Raw genomic sequence first — 13,965 nt, forward strand, 5'->3', positions numbered from 1 at the left:
TAGCCTATCATTACCAGCAGCAAAATGGTCACAAAATGACAATAGTATAGTTTATTGCAATTATTTCTGAGACATTTTATCATCCAACAAAAGTCGCTATTTTGGCAGGCCTAACAATGATGATTGCCAAATACTTTGACAATTGAATAATCGTTTAAGTTGGGGTTTTTTTTTGTGGGTTTTTTTTTAAGCAGTATAGCCAAACATTTGGTCGTGTCATGATTATTAAATGTGAGAATTTTATGCTTTCCTTTGTCATACATCACCCATCACCCTCATTGTATTTATTATTATATTTTTATTGTATTCATCATATTATATATATAATATAATGACTACTATATATATATGTGTGTGTGTGTGTGTGTGTGTGTGTGTAATAAATGAGGGTGAGGCACAAATCGCAGTGACAAATATCCCAAACACCTACACTAACTGTATGGCTAGATATCCCTGAACAAACAATGAGTGACTGTTTTGGGTGAACTGATCCTTTAATGGTTCCCTGCATCCTAATGAATATTCTACATAAATGAAGCTGTGTTGAATAATAAATGAAATAGCTTTTTATCCACACATGCTGCAAAATTAAATATGTAGATTTGTTTTTGACTATGGTAGCTTCTGTTTAAATCACCATGTGTTAAAACTTGCAGCTACAAGTAATTGTAACTACCTGATTGTGTTTATTCACATGCCATTTATTTTCTTTAAACAGCTCCCTACGTCAAAACACACAGAGTCAATAAGTTTTACAAGACCACAGTAAAAATATTACTGGGTAGCAAATGGACTATTAATTAATTAACTAATTAATGGAAAATGGAATTAATGTGTATTTCAGCTAAATAATACACTGGGTCACACAAACCCAAAGACCGAACATTTAAATGAATATTTGTTGACTATTTGTGCACTGCATTGCATAATTGGGAGTTTATTAGACCGGAAACTATGACTCATAACAATCTTTCTTTTTAAAAAAAAAAGAAAATGCAAAAAACATCTTATAAAAAGCTTCACAGTAATAAGACAGTGAAGTGGAAGTATTGATATTCACTTTGGGGGCAGAGAAAAGACTGACTGAATGTATCGTAACACTTCTCTCTGCTTACTTTGATGTTATAAGTCTGACAACAAAAGCTAAAAAAAAAAGAAAAATCACAAATAGTGCCTCAGTATTCATGACAACTACATCTAAATTTACTTTATTCATTTTACACAGACAGTCTGTTCTTCAAAACGATGGACATTTTCAAGCAACACTGAAGACTACACTATGAGGTATGAAGTATGAGTATGTTTGTGCACATGCATGTGTCTGTGTGTGTTTGTGTCTTAAGACCTGTTGCCAGGATACTAGCGAGGCCTAATAAGCCAGTTAATTAAGGATGATTCACACTCCCTTGCTGTAGAAAAAGCAGAACTAAGCAACTAAACAATCAAATTATACATTTCATCTGCTACCAGAACTGCTGCTCTCTTTTCCTCACTGAGACCACTCAGGACAAAAAGGTGCAACAACATGCAGCATTGCAAAAAAGATTTTCCTGTAACCACAAGATTGCATATTCCCAAATTCAAAGTCTTTCTACTGAAATAATTTCCTATGAAAGGCCTAGTACCACTTAACTTTATTTTCCAGGCTCACCAGTCTCAAGACAGAACAAAACACACAAGTCGATGAGAAAACCTGATTCTGTTTTTTGAATTTAGAGTCAAACTTCAAATCCTCAAAAAAACAGGAGCCCTCACCATGTACTTCCGCACAGTGTATTTGAGCGAAATGCTAACATGCTCACAAATACGGTATGACACAATGGATGAAGCCATTGTGATGTCACCCACTGTTTTGTGGACCCCATTTTTCAAACCTTGAGTTTGGCGTTATTTGGCGGTTGCCATCCTGTTTTTTTGGAAACAGGAGTGACCATGTTTGGACAAGAGGGTGGAGCTGTTGAGGATTGACAGGTGGATCTGACTAAGAACCCAAAGACATCGCTGTGGTAGCAACTTGTCAATCACAAGCTAACCAAGCCCTGAAACAAGCCTTGCTTTATCATCTATTTCACTCTAAATTTGGTTGACAAAACGGACGTCATGCTGTACGCTAGGAGACTTTACCTAACGATTAGGAACATAAACTCATTAAGAAAATGTTTAACGAGGTGATAAATCAAGGAAAAAGAGGGGTCATTATCTGAACTTGTATACAGTCTGACTTATTTATGCAACTGGTGCAGTTGCCCCCTGCTGGCCATTAGAAAGAATGTAGGTTTAAGTCAATTCTGCATACCTTTGTTATTCAACACCAGCAAATAACATCGGTTGTGACATTTTGTGCTATGAAAAGCTGGGTGTTTTTTAGCAACATTCGCAGTCTTTTCCTAACCATAACCCAGTAGTTTTGTTGCCTAAACATAAGGGCCAATTCATTGCTCCTGCATAAGAGTGTCCACAAGGCTAAACGTCATCATCCACCCATGTCTGCAAGGGTTGGTAAGTACCCTATGCCAATGTCCGCGTGCAGCCCATTTTTTGGAACCAGCTGTAGGCACAGCGAGGACGCCGACTGTGCATGCTCCAATCTCTCGTTCCAAACACTGCTGTCAAGCCAGCTGCAGCCGCTTCACCGTGGTGAAGTTAGTTTTAAGTTGGATATTTGACATTCACTCCTGACCTAGCTGCAATGTTGAGTTTCTCTTCAACTCAATGTCGGCATTGGAAGATGGTTTGCTCGTCTCCTAGCCCTCCAGTTTACTGCCAGGGGCACGTACAAAATGTCATGGAAATCCATCCAAAGATTGTTGAAATATTTTGGTCTGGAACAAAGTAGAGACCTGCCTGACCAACAGATCAACACCACCATCCCTATAGTTGACTATAGCAAAAAAATCAAACCGTTGCCAACTTTACTCCAACATGAACCTTTGCCCCCCTTCTACACACATTCAAACACACAAACAAAGACACTGAGAGCCTCCCAATATGCCCCCACATCACAACAGTGCCTTACAAAACACTTCAGAGCCGTCTATTCAAACACAAACACACTCTCCGGCAGATTAGAGCAGAATTTGCTGACGGTTGGTGCTGGAGATGCGGCAAAGAGCTGCCTCACAACAAATACCGAGAATACCGTCTTAAGCCATCTTTGTTATGGAACAGTCTGTAGATTTGGGATGTTTGGAGTGTTACTTTTAGAGCAGCTGTACACAAAATCAACATTCATATTCTTCCACACAACCAGTAGGGCGGGGGAGTGAGAACAGAGGAGCAGTAAATCCTTCTCTGGAGAGGAGAGGAGAGGAGAGGAGGTGTCAAAGTGGTACAGAGAGAAAGAGACTGCAAGCCTCAAAATCTAATGTGAATTTGTAAATGATGCCTGTAGTAACTCCTTCTGATGGATTTACATATTCTCATATTTTGTCTAAAGTGTCTTTATTCTCTGTGACAGGAAATGAGAAAGCAGAAGAGAGGCGGTTTGTGCATCCGTGTATGTGTGTTTGGACACTTGGATCAGTTCCGAGCTTTAATTTGTGGAGATGCGAGGTGAACGATAATTTGTTCTGCATGTCAGCTGCTGACAGCTGCAGGGGCCCTTTGGCTAGCTCGGCCACGTCGCCTCATTTATTGGCCAAACCATGCAGGGGGACGTGATTCACTGCCAACAGGTAAACCTGCTGGTGATGCCGCCGATTGCAGCAGAGCGGAGGCAACGGTATGGCGGTCCTCTGCAGCCTCAGAGCCTGCACCGCTTGCCATTGGAGCTCTGCGTCATCTTTTGTCACCAAAGATGACATCGACAGGAAGTGAGTGCGGCTGGCTGCTTGTATGCAGAGCTGAGTTACATCAGGGGAGTGGGATGATTACAGGCCTGGGGTTGGGTGCGAGGAGAGCAAGATATTGGTAGGATTAGTCTCTGTTGGCCAAGCAAGTGTGTGTGTGTGTGTGTGTGTGTGTGTCTGTGTGTGTGTGTGCTTGAGAGAGAGATATTATGCTGTCAAACACACGACTCTTAACATCAAAGCTGTAAAAGACATTTTTGTCCAGAGTGTGGAAAATCAGGAAGAGGGAGACAGATCCATTGATATGCACTGCACTGAGGAGGGATATATGTGTGTGTGTGTATGTGTGTGTATGTGTGTGTGTGTGTGTGTGTGTGTGTGTGTGTGTGTGTGTGTTAGGGCCCTACAGTGATTGCTCTGTGTAGGAAGTAAAGATTACGCCTTCTCTTGCTGTGACTGTGATGAAATCCCACAATGCCAGTCATCACACAGAGATCCTTAATGACGTCCCACAGTGACCACACACACACCTACACAATATGCAAACACACACACAGACACACACATAAACACACACAGGGTACACAAACACACGCACGAGTGCAGATAGGATTCGTTGCCGCCTTCCTCATTAGCTCAGTTCACCAACATGGCATGAAGCTCAACAGAAAGGCGTCATGGTTCAATGCTAAACTACATTTAAATGCTAACAGAATCACGTTGTTGAGAAGCTGGTTTCCTCCTGGCGACAGGGATGCTCGTCTGCAGGGTATCAGAGGTTCATAGAAACAACTTCACCATAGACACACTGCACTGCACGTTGAGCCACATCTAAGACGATTTTCTGTCACGACAGACTATAAAGTTGTCTGAATCTAAATCTGAATCTGAATCTTAACGGACTCCCTTCACACTGCAGTCACACACGGAGCCAGAAACAAAAAAATAGTCTGCTTCTCTAAAATTAAAATTACTAATTGATATATTAGCTCTACCTTAAAGCTACACAAGATGAGCTTTTGCATGCAAATACACGTGTCTTATTAGACTAAATCACAGAGCAGAGCTGCAAAAAGCATCCCATAACCCCTAACTGAGATGCTGTTGATGAATGTCTCTCAGCTGGTGAGGATTTTGCCTTGAATGTCTATGTGCCAGTATTAAAAAGTTGAAGGTCCAGTGTGTAGGATTTAAGGGGACATATTTGCAGAAATGGAATGTAATAATCATTACAATAATAATCAATAATCATTTCTTATGATTAATGACGATAAGAATAATGTTTTCGTGGCCTTTCGGTGAGTTGTTTATATCTATACAGGGAGTAGGTCCTTGTCCACAGAGTTTGCCATATTGCACTGTTTTTTTTTCATGTAAAACTGCCGTATTCACAGCTTTCACTGGTTTACATCTGTGGGTCCATTTGTTCTGGAGAGGAAAGCCTTCTGCGGATAATTCGGCTCCCAGTAAAAACCTCCTGAACAATGAACACTGAAGGAATTCTAACCTGGAGTTCAAGCTTGACACGAGAGAAGTTTTAGCTGGTTGTAATCTGCAATCACCACCACTCGATGCTGCTAAATCCCCCAAAATCTTACAAACAGGGCCTTTAAGTTTGAGTGCAATCTTGCACCTGACTCAGTTTAAATTATGGTTGTTAACATTATCTTATGTACCATTTTCATGAGAATTCATCTCATGCAACTTCTCCATATCACTAACTGGGGCAGTTTGCATGGATATCCTTTCATTATTAGGTGAAGTTTTATTTTGTAGGCTATTTTGAAGTGTCTATCATTACAAACCTAGAGTACAAACATATGGTTTTATGAAAAACAACAGTTTTATGTGAAGCAGAATTTAACTGAGAGTCTAAATTAAATTTGTCCACAGTTCTGTTCATCACCCTTAGCTGTAGAAGCAGGCAGATTAATGGTCTCCCGAAAGATAAAAAGCTTTGTTTGTTTTGAGATTTAAATGAGATTGAAGATGAAGGTTTTATTGCTCATTATATGAAAATTTAAGCACTACTCTTTTTAGTACAACATCCTTCATCTCTGATGAATTTCCACGAGAAAACTGGAGTTGTGTTTAGAGAGAAAACATTTTTTGTGGCAGGTTTTACCTCTTTGTTTGCAGTGTAAGATTATGTGTAAGTAGTAATGTTTTTGTGTTTTTTTTAAGTCCATGTGGGCTGAGAACTTGTGCACGACACAATGTATAACTAACAAAACAGGCACAGTCAGGGCACAAAGATGCATCAGGTTTAGGCACAAAGATAACAGGGGGGTAAGATTCAGCACAACAAGCCAACAGACCTCAAATCAGCCCGGGGCCGTGATAACGAATGTGCAGTGACCTTTGCTCTCTGACCCCTGTGGTTACTCTCCTGTAACTATACACTCCCACACACACACACACACACACACACGGACACACACACACTAACACATGTCCACTTCCACTCATTTTTCTCTCTCATACGAGAACATCTATTCAATGACACATTACAATCCTGTACGTCTATACTTGTGAGGACCCTCATTATTCTGACATGAACCTTTGGAGATCTGTCTGAAGGTGAGGTCCCACCAACCTGTCATCATTTCCCAAAAATGTCCTCAAATCAGTTCTCACAAAGATGCATATACAACTACACACAAACACAGATGGCCCTGGTGCCACAGACCCTCCCTCACCCCTGCACTCTGCCCCGCTGCTTCTATAATTAATGGAACAGACCTGCTCCGGGTCGCAGGCAGGAAATCAGGGAAGTGAGCATTCATAAATATTTACAGTAACCGACATGAAAATTTCACATGAAGAACACACACACAACATCTCAAACATGTCCTACTGTACACAGAGTAAGGAGTGCTATAGAGTGTTTAAAACACCGTCGTACTTGATTCTCTGTGTGTGTGTGTGTGTGTGTGTGTGTGTGTGTGTGATAATCAGACTCTGAATCCTCACAAATACTGTACTGTGCAAAAGTCTTAGGCCACCATAGATTTGTTGTTAGTTAAGTTGTAATTAGGATAAAGAATACAGAAAACATGTAGAATGCATTAAAACACCAAAAAAGTCACAACAAAATGGCTTCTTCAGACTGAAGTCAATATTAAGTGTGAAACATGGAATCATACAACCATAACAAAAGGGAGATCAAACAATCAATACTGAGCTTTGTCCTGAATGCAACCTGGTGTAAGACCAGAAGATTAGTATTGTAAATCTCACATTGTTTGCCCAAAAGTGTTCAACACATGCTGTAAAAAAGGGAGGTCACACTAAATACTTGCAAGTTAGCCTGTATTCTGGAATATTTGTGTGTATATATATATATACACACACACACACACACACACACACACACATATATATGTATATATATATAAAGTTTGAAGTGGCTGAAGACTTTTGCACAGTACTGCAGTTGCCAAAGATTAGCCTCAAAATTCATTCAAAAAACAGATTTCTTCTTTTCCATGGAAATTACACACCAATTAGTTCAACGTCCCACCTGAGGCTAAAGATCTGGACCTTTCTGAAATGCAAGAATCACTAAATCAAGGTATACCATTCCTGAAATTCTCAGTCTGCAGTGATCATTTTTGGTCTTTATGTTAATAGCCAATAGCCTGTGAGACCAATGTGGAGACATGTGACAAATATCCTGATTTTATAGATGCTAAATTAAACAACAGCAAATTACTAGTGTTTCAATAGCATCATTTTTTTTAGGATGAGGCACCATCTTTTCAACTTTAACTGCTTAATTCATGCCATAAAACATAATTGTGTAGCTAATCGTTGTACTCACAGAGAAACCAGCCCAGAAGGGACACGAGTGCCGGACTCTGGGAGATGTGGTGAGCGCCAGAGCCGCGAAGCTGACGGCCAGGATGAGACTCCCAAGAACCATCTGAGACACCCCTAGAGCCAGCATGATCCTCGTCCGGGTCCGGTACTCCCTGAGCCGGGACAGGCTGCGGGACAGCGACGCGGGGCTGAGGGAGCCCGGGCCGCTGATGCCGCTGCTGCCGCCGCGGGGCAGCGCGTTCACCGGCATTGTCACTGAACGGTACGAGCAGCAAACACAGCAGAGCCAAAAAAGGACAAAAACATCCACAAAGAGCGGAGTGGTTGTGTTTCAGTCTGCAGTGAGCTGGTAAACGGTGTGACTGGAGGTCAGTGTCCGGTGTGGATGATCTCCATCAATTAAGATCCTCGCTCCAATTAGAGATGCGCTGCGGCGTATGGGAGGAGAAAGGTGAGAAAAGAGCGGACTGCACGAGGCACCAGATGTTTACCATAACACACACAGAAAGTGGCAAGATTTTGAAGTCGAAACACAAAAAATAAACCACTGGAGTTTTCTGCTCCAGCAAAGAGTCCATTCCTCAAAAGTCCAAAAGGGCAAAAAGAAGGAAAAAACGCATCATGCTACTGTCAGCCAGCTTTGCACCATTGTCATGCTGTCATGTTCGCCTCTGCAGCCTCTCCAACTACTCAAAAGCGAGCGATGAAGCCGGGATAACACGAAAAAAAAGGTGTACTCCTTGAAAAATAAACAGAGAAAAACGTTTAGATCACGCCGATTTAGGCAGATTTTGGCGTGTAAATATCCGCAGGTCTGTGCAGCGAGCAGCGTTTGCTCTGTGTGAGGCACCAGCCGTGGTTTTCACAGACGACAGCAGATCTAGCAGCCAGGACAGGAGATGCACACTGCGTATTGGAGATGTGCCACTCTGCGCGTCTTCATGGCGGCGGGGCTGCGCGGAGTGTTTTACTACGATGTAGTGGAGGAGGGGAGGAGGGCTCATTACTATCAGGCAACATCAAAAAAAAAAAAAAAAAAAAAAAAACTGCGCGTGATTCGTTACACGCTGCTGGTGATGTCGCGGTGGATGGAAACGTGGATCATCACGAGCATATTAGCCAACCAAGATGTGCGGTTCGTTTTTTGAGTAAAGGGTGCACGTTTTGTGTTGTGTAAAGGATTCAGTCAGAGTGTTACAATTTCATCATGTAACCAGGACTCGGGATATTTCAAGTTCAGGTGCTGCCTTTTTATAAAACAAAGTGAGTGTAGGTTGAGCTCAGCTCCAGCCGCAGCATCCACTGCATTGTCATTGAACACTGGCTCAGTTATCTGCCCTTCACTGCGCAGGCTGCAGGTAACCATGCAGGCAGGTAATGACTGCGACACACCTGCTGAGGATTTTACCTAAAGAGCTCCTTGAAATTAGACTGACTGCACATAGTTAAATAATTAAAGGTGATTAGAAAATGTCCTGACAGTTTCCTCTGTCTTGTGACCAATTTAAAGAAGGTGTGGACATGAGTTGTGAGCTTTTTTCTTTCTCTGAGTTTCATTTCAAGGATATTTCGATTCTTGAAGATATGAATGAATTCAGTATTTTCACAAAAAAAAAAGGAATTTCTCTTTAAAGGGCAGTGTGTGGGATTTAGTGTCATCTAGTGGTGAGAATTGCAAACAAATGGACCAGGTAACTAAAACCAGTAAAAACACACGCTAACCCAGCACCAGCTAATGTGTGCTCACCTTTTTTCTCTAACTTAAGACCCTGATGTTCAGGAGATTTTTTTTTTTACCAGGAGCTGATTTATCTGCAGATGCTTCCTCTTCTGCAAAATAAACAAACCTGGTAATTGAAATAAGTAAAAGCACCGAATAAAGCACTTTCATGTTAATAAAAAAAATGTGTTTTTTAAGAGTAGTTTATGTTCTTGCCGCAGGATGGACTCGAACCTGTGGCCCTTTGCTGCATTTCTCTCCCCCTTTCACTCAGTAACTTCCGTACTATCAAATAAATGCAAATGGCAGAAAAAAATCATCTCAAAATGCAAAAACTTGAATGGTCCTATCTAGAGCCAGTTTTGGTTTGTCCGTCCTGGGCTACTGTAGAAACATGGCGGTGCAACAGCGTGGACTGCGTGAATGAGAACCTGCACCCTATTTAGAAATAAATGGCTCATTCTCAGGAAACAAAACACAGAAATTATTATTTTCAGATAGTTAATGACTTAATAACACAGGACCTTCAGTCTGAGACTCCTCAGTTTATCTTGGACCAAACCCTTTTTAGCTTGAGAGCCACTGGCAGCCTTCATCCTGCAAGGCTTCTTAATCTGTGCAAATGTTTCATCATATCATAACTTATAGTTTTCTAAAAGCATTTTAAATTAACGCTATTTTCTACTTATCTTGAACATATTTCGCTCCCCGTTACTCATCACATGCAGGCCCTATGGACTGAAGGAACACAATGCAAATACTGAAATACATTAAAATCACATCTGAAGGACTTTGTATTTCTGACCTTGTGCGGCACTCATTCAGAGCTCAACTGCACCATCTAGCTGTGAGAGGCGTGAGCCATGGTGCTGTGATGTCCATTAATGAAATTATACACAGCCAAACGTGACCCTCTCAAAGCTAAAATAAAAAGCTATAAAAAGATAATTACTTAATTAGTGAAATGACAAAATTAAACTGCAGTCATTTTGAGAAGTGTCTTTTTTTCAGACGAAAATGGCCCAAAATTCAGACTCAACCTCAAAGATGAGTATTAGGCGTTTTTCTTTGTCTTTTGTAACATCAACATGGCCGCACCTTATTTAACATCAATTTCAAGGCTTTCCCAAGGACCTCCAGGCCCAGTTTGCTTCAGGACCAAACACAGCAGTTTAAGACACAAATCAAGGTTGGTTAAAAAACAGCTATTTTTTATAATGAGAACTAGCAGGCTTTACAGAAACTCACAAACAACAATTAAAAAAGAGAAGAAAGAAAGTATCAAAACTTAATCTGCATCTGCAAAAACATGCAAATTCAAGCACTTTTTCTCACCCATGTCTGTTTTTCAGAACCTTTCAAGGCCTTTATTTTTTCACTGTAAATTAACAATCCTTCAAAGGATTTTAAGTACCCATGGGAACCCCTCTATTAACTAAATAACCCATCTTTGTGTTTTGGGAAACCAAACAAGCAATTTTAAGGGTCTGGCAAATTCTGATGAGCTTTTTTCACTCGTTTATTGATGAAATGAATAATTGTTTAACAATAAAATGTCAGATTAACTGACTGTGAGGTGTGTACTGATCTATGGGGTAGAATAACATCTTTTATAAATCAACTATTCAGTGTCTCCCTGAGCAAGAGCCCAGCCCACTCAATGCAGGGTATTGACTCTAAAATTTTAGATACATGGTTTCAGTGGTGCCAACTGGCCAATTTAACAGAAGGCAGAAATCACAGCTCATTATTCAAACACTGCAGTGCAACAGTACAGTAGGAGACCAGGCTGTTAAAAATATGAAGATGTCTTAAAGAATTTCTTATAACCTTCAGTTCAGACAAACCATTGGACCCTAACATATAAAAAAAGAAAAACAGGATTTCTACAGTTTCAGGCATGTTAGATTTAAGACTGAAGTCTTTTTTCAATGCCCCTCCAAATGAAATTTAAGACCAATTTTACAACAACCAAAAATGAAGAAAAAGAAAACGTGAACCATCAGAAACAATGGTTGGGGACACTGTTGCCACTTAAATTTATTGTGACATAAAACATGATTTCTGTTGGTGACGCTGATGTGAGAGAATTTTCTGTCTTTCAATGAAAAAGAAAATGTTACCAATTAATTAGAAATGTAACAATGCAACACCAGAAAAAAGGATTAATGAAATAATTCTTCCCGTGTTTTTAGCATTTTTAAGATTTTTGAAAGACTAGTTTAAGCCATTGATACTAATTAAGGCCTTATTTTTAGATTACTGAACCAAATGCCATCCTTAAAAAGTTTTAAGGATGTGTGGGGACTCTGGGAAAGAAAGCAGCAATCACAGCCACAGCTTCTTGTTTTAGAACGAGACTAAACACTTTACTTTGTAGAAAAAAACTTCCTTACAGTCACTCTTTACTTACTTTAAAAATGATTTTATTTATTAATACAGTGGTATACTTAAAATTGTGTTGCAGAGGAGAAAAAAAAAGTCAGCCACACGTGAAGAGCTAATATCCAATTAAAGCCGTGTTATATCTAAAAATAAAAATGGTACTGGTGTGCCATACATCATATATTGTCTATTAGTACAAAAATACATTTAAGGGCACACGATACAGCATCCAGTATCACAAATCAGTGAGGGGGACACTTTGAGAGCACACCCTTTTTAAAAGAACATGTTTTAAATGTATTTTAGCCCAAGCACTTTCCTGATCCTTAAAGAGCCATAAAAAGACTTTTTCTTTGTGTGTGTGTGTGTGTGTGTTTGACCATAACATAGCGTGTGAATATACTGGTAGAAAAGATGTGATGTATTATCGTTAGGTTACAAGTTCCAAGGCTCGAAGGTATATCCATAATACAAAGATAACCACGTTCACTTTCTTCCGCTTTTTAAAACATGTTTTCTCTAAGTTTTATACAAAAAAGAAAGACATACAAAAAGTTCATTTACAAACAAAAGAAACAAGGCAATATGCTAGCTTTATTTACAGCCACTTCTTTTCTGTTTTTTTCTTCTTCTTTAAGTAATGCATAGCAGATAAAAGAAGAGCATACCTTTGTTATCCTTTATAAACTGTTATTGTGTGCTAAACCCAAGTTCATTTATACAGTGGGTTCACAAAAATGGCAAAACAAATGACATTATACCATAATTTATCATAACTTATTTTGTTTTTCTCAATGAAAAGTGAATAATCTGCAGATAAGGCATCACTGCTTATTTGTGTGTGAGTGCAAGAGTGCACAGAGAAGAAGAAGAAGAAGAAGAGCGGAAGAGGAGAGAGAGAAGTAGATGTGAGGAAGGAACTGAGGAGGCTACTGGACCTGAGTAAAGAACATGCATAGATCTCCCTCAGGCTGGAAGGAGAGACGTGGTACTCTGTAAGAAATTATGCTACAAGATATCACTGTAGGAAAAAAAGGAAGAAGGAAGAACGTCTCTGAAAAAAGTGTGCTGTTTGGGTTCGTTTCCAGCTCATGTTTTGCTCACTCCTTCGGATACTTGTCACCCTCACCGGTTCGCTTCACGTCTGTCTCAAACCTTCATTAAAATCCCCGCAGTGTGGAAAAAACGTGGAGATACATGTTTGTATACAGTCACCCGAACTGAAAAATAACAAGATGTTGACTTGTAATTTAATTCACGAGTAACATTTTAGTAAATTTCCTCTATTCTACTATATATACTGTATGCATATATAGCATAAATATACCAACACAGATTTTTGAAGCACGTACACTGCCTCAAAAACCATCCAATCATCTATATTCATGTAAATAATTACATTAAACATCGCCTTATATATAGTGTCAATCCTCAGTGGCATGCATCCATGGTTTCATTTCACATCAAAACTTCAAATTGGGGAAAAAGTTTAAAGAACAGCTTGTAACGATCATCGCCTTCATCCATGGTGCAGTAAACAGCACTAACTGGATATCCTTCATACTCCATTATGTTGTGTGTGTGTGTGTGTGTTTGGAGTGCATCTGTCAGTGTGTGTGTGTGTGTGTGTGTGTGTGTGTTTGTGTGTGTCCATCCTCTTCATTCGATCCCCCACGGTTCCACATTCAGTAACATCACACCTGCCGCTCCGTCCTTAAAAGTGGTCGATGAGCACAGACACACAGTTGGCTCCCACCAGGTAGTTTGGGTCTCCAGGGAGAGACTTGTTCTGCCAGCTTTTTGGGTCACCTGCGGAGAGACAGATGGGGAGATAATGAGCAATAACAGCTGCTTTTTTTTAATGTCAAATTCAAGCTCCAAGGCCCTGTCTACACGAAGTGAGATATTCTGAAAAAGGATAATTTCCTCAAAATATTGGCCTCTCACCCAAGTGCAAACTGAGTTTTGGGTCACTAAAACGAAGATTTTTGAAAACACCTCCGGAAACAGTTTATCGGTGTGGATATGTAAAACAAAGTGTTTGGGGAAACAATATCATTTCCTCAATTTGCGCATGTCCATTGTTGCTTTGTGTAATTAGCTTGCACCAGAAACAGCAATAATGTTGGACTGCCATCTGATTCCATTTTTTCAGGCCAAGCAGTGCTGAAAAAAAACATCGTCACCAAATCACAAGTGTCTGCTGCACCCAATCTTACTTGGGTTACCACAGCGTACATGGTTTAAAGT

The 13,965-nt window shown here is 40.1% G+C and overlaps 2 protein-coding genes across 10 annotated transcripts in view; both read right to left on the bottom strand.

The window, feature by feature from the left end:
* The window catches only part of fam189a1 (family with sequence similarity 189 member A1), a 125,504-nt gene extending 117,639 nt beyond the window's left edge, over positions 1-7,865 (bottom strand). Inside the window, exon 1 of the mRNA XM_042488884.1 lies at positions 7,612-7,865. Within this exon, the coding sequence (XP_042344818.1) occupies positions 7,612-7,860 (249 nt within the window). The 5' untranslated portion in view covers positions 7,861-7,865. The remainder of the gene's footprint in view (positions 1-7,611) is intronic.
* A 3,874-nt stretch (positions 7,866-11,739) lies between these two features.
* Positions 11,740-13,965, bottom strand: part of LOC121950953 (tight junction protein ZO-1-like) — a 66,424-nt gene continuing 64,198 nt past the window's right edge. For all 9 annotated transcript variants that reach the window (XM_042503726.1, XM_042502936.1, XM_042499793.1 and 6 more), the window contains one exon: positions 11,740-13,524. In XM_042503726.1, coding sequence (XP_042359660.1) covers positions 13,430-13,524 — 95 coding nt within the window. In that variant the 3' untranslated portion in view covers positions 11,740-13,429. The remainder of the gene's footprint in view (positions 13,525-13,965) is intronic.

The sequence above is a fragment of the Plectropomus leopardus genome, chromosome 1 (genome assembly GCF_008729295.1).
Source record: "Plectropomus leopardus isolate mb chromosome 1, YSFRI_Pleo_2.0, whole genome shotgun sequence".
In the NCBI taxonomy this organism is placed as follows: domain Eukaryota; kingdom Metazoa; phylum Chordata; class Actinopteri; order Perciformes; family Serranidae; genus Plectropomus; species Plectropomus leopardus.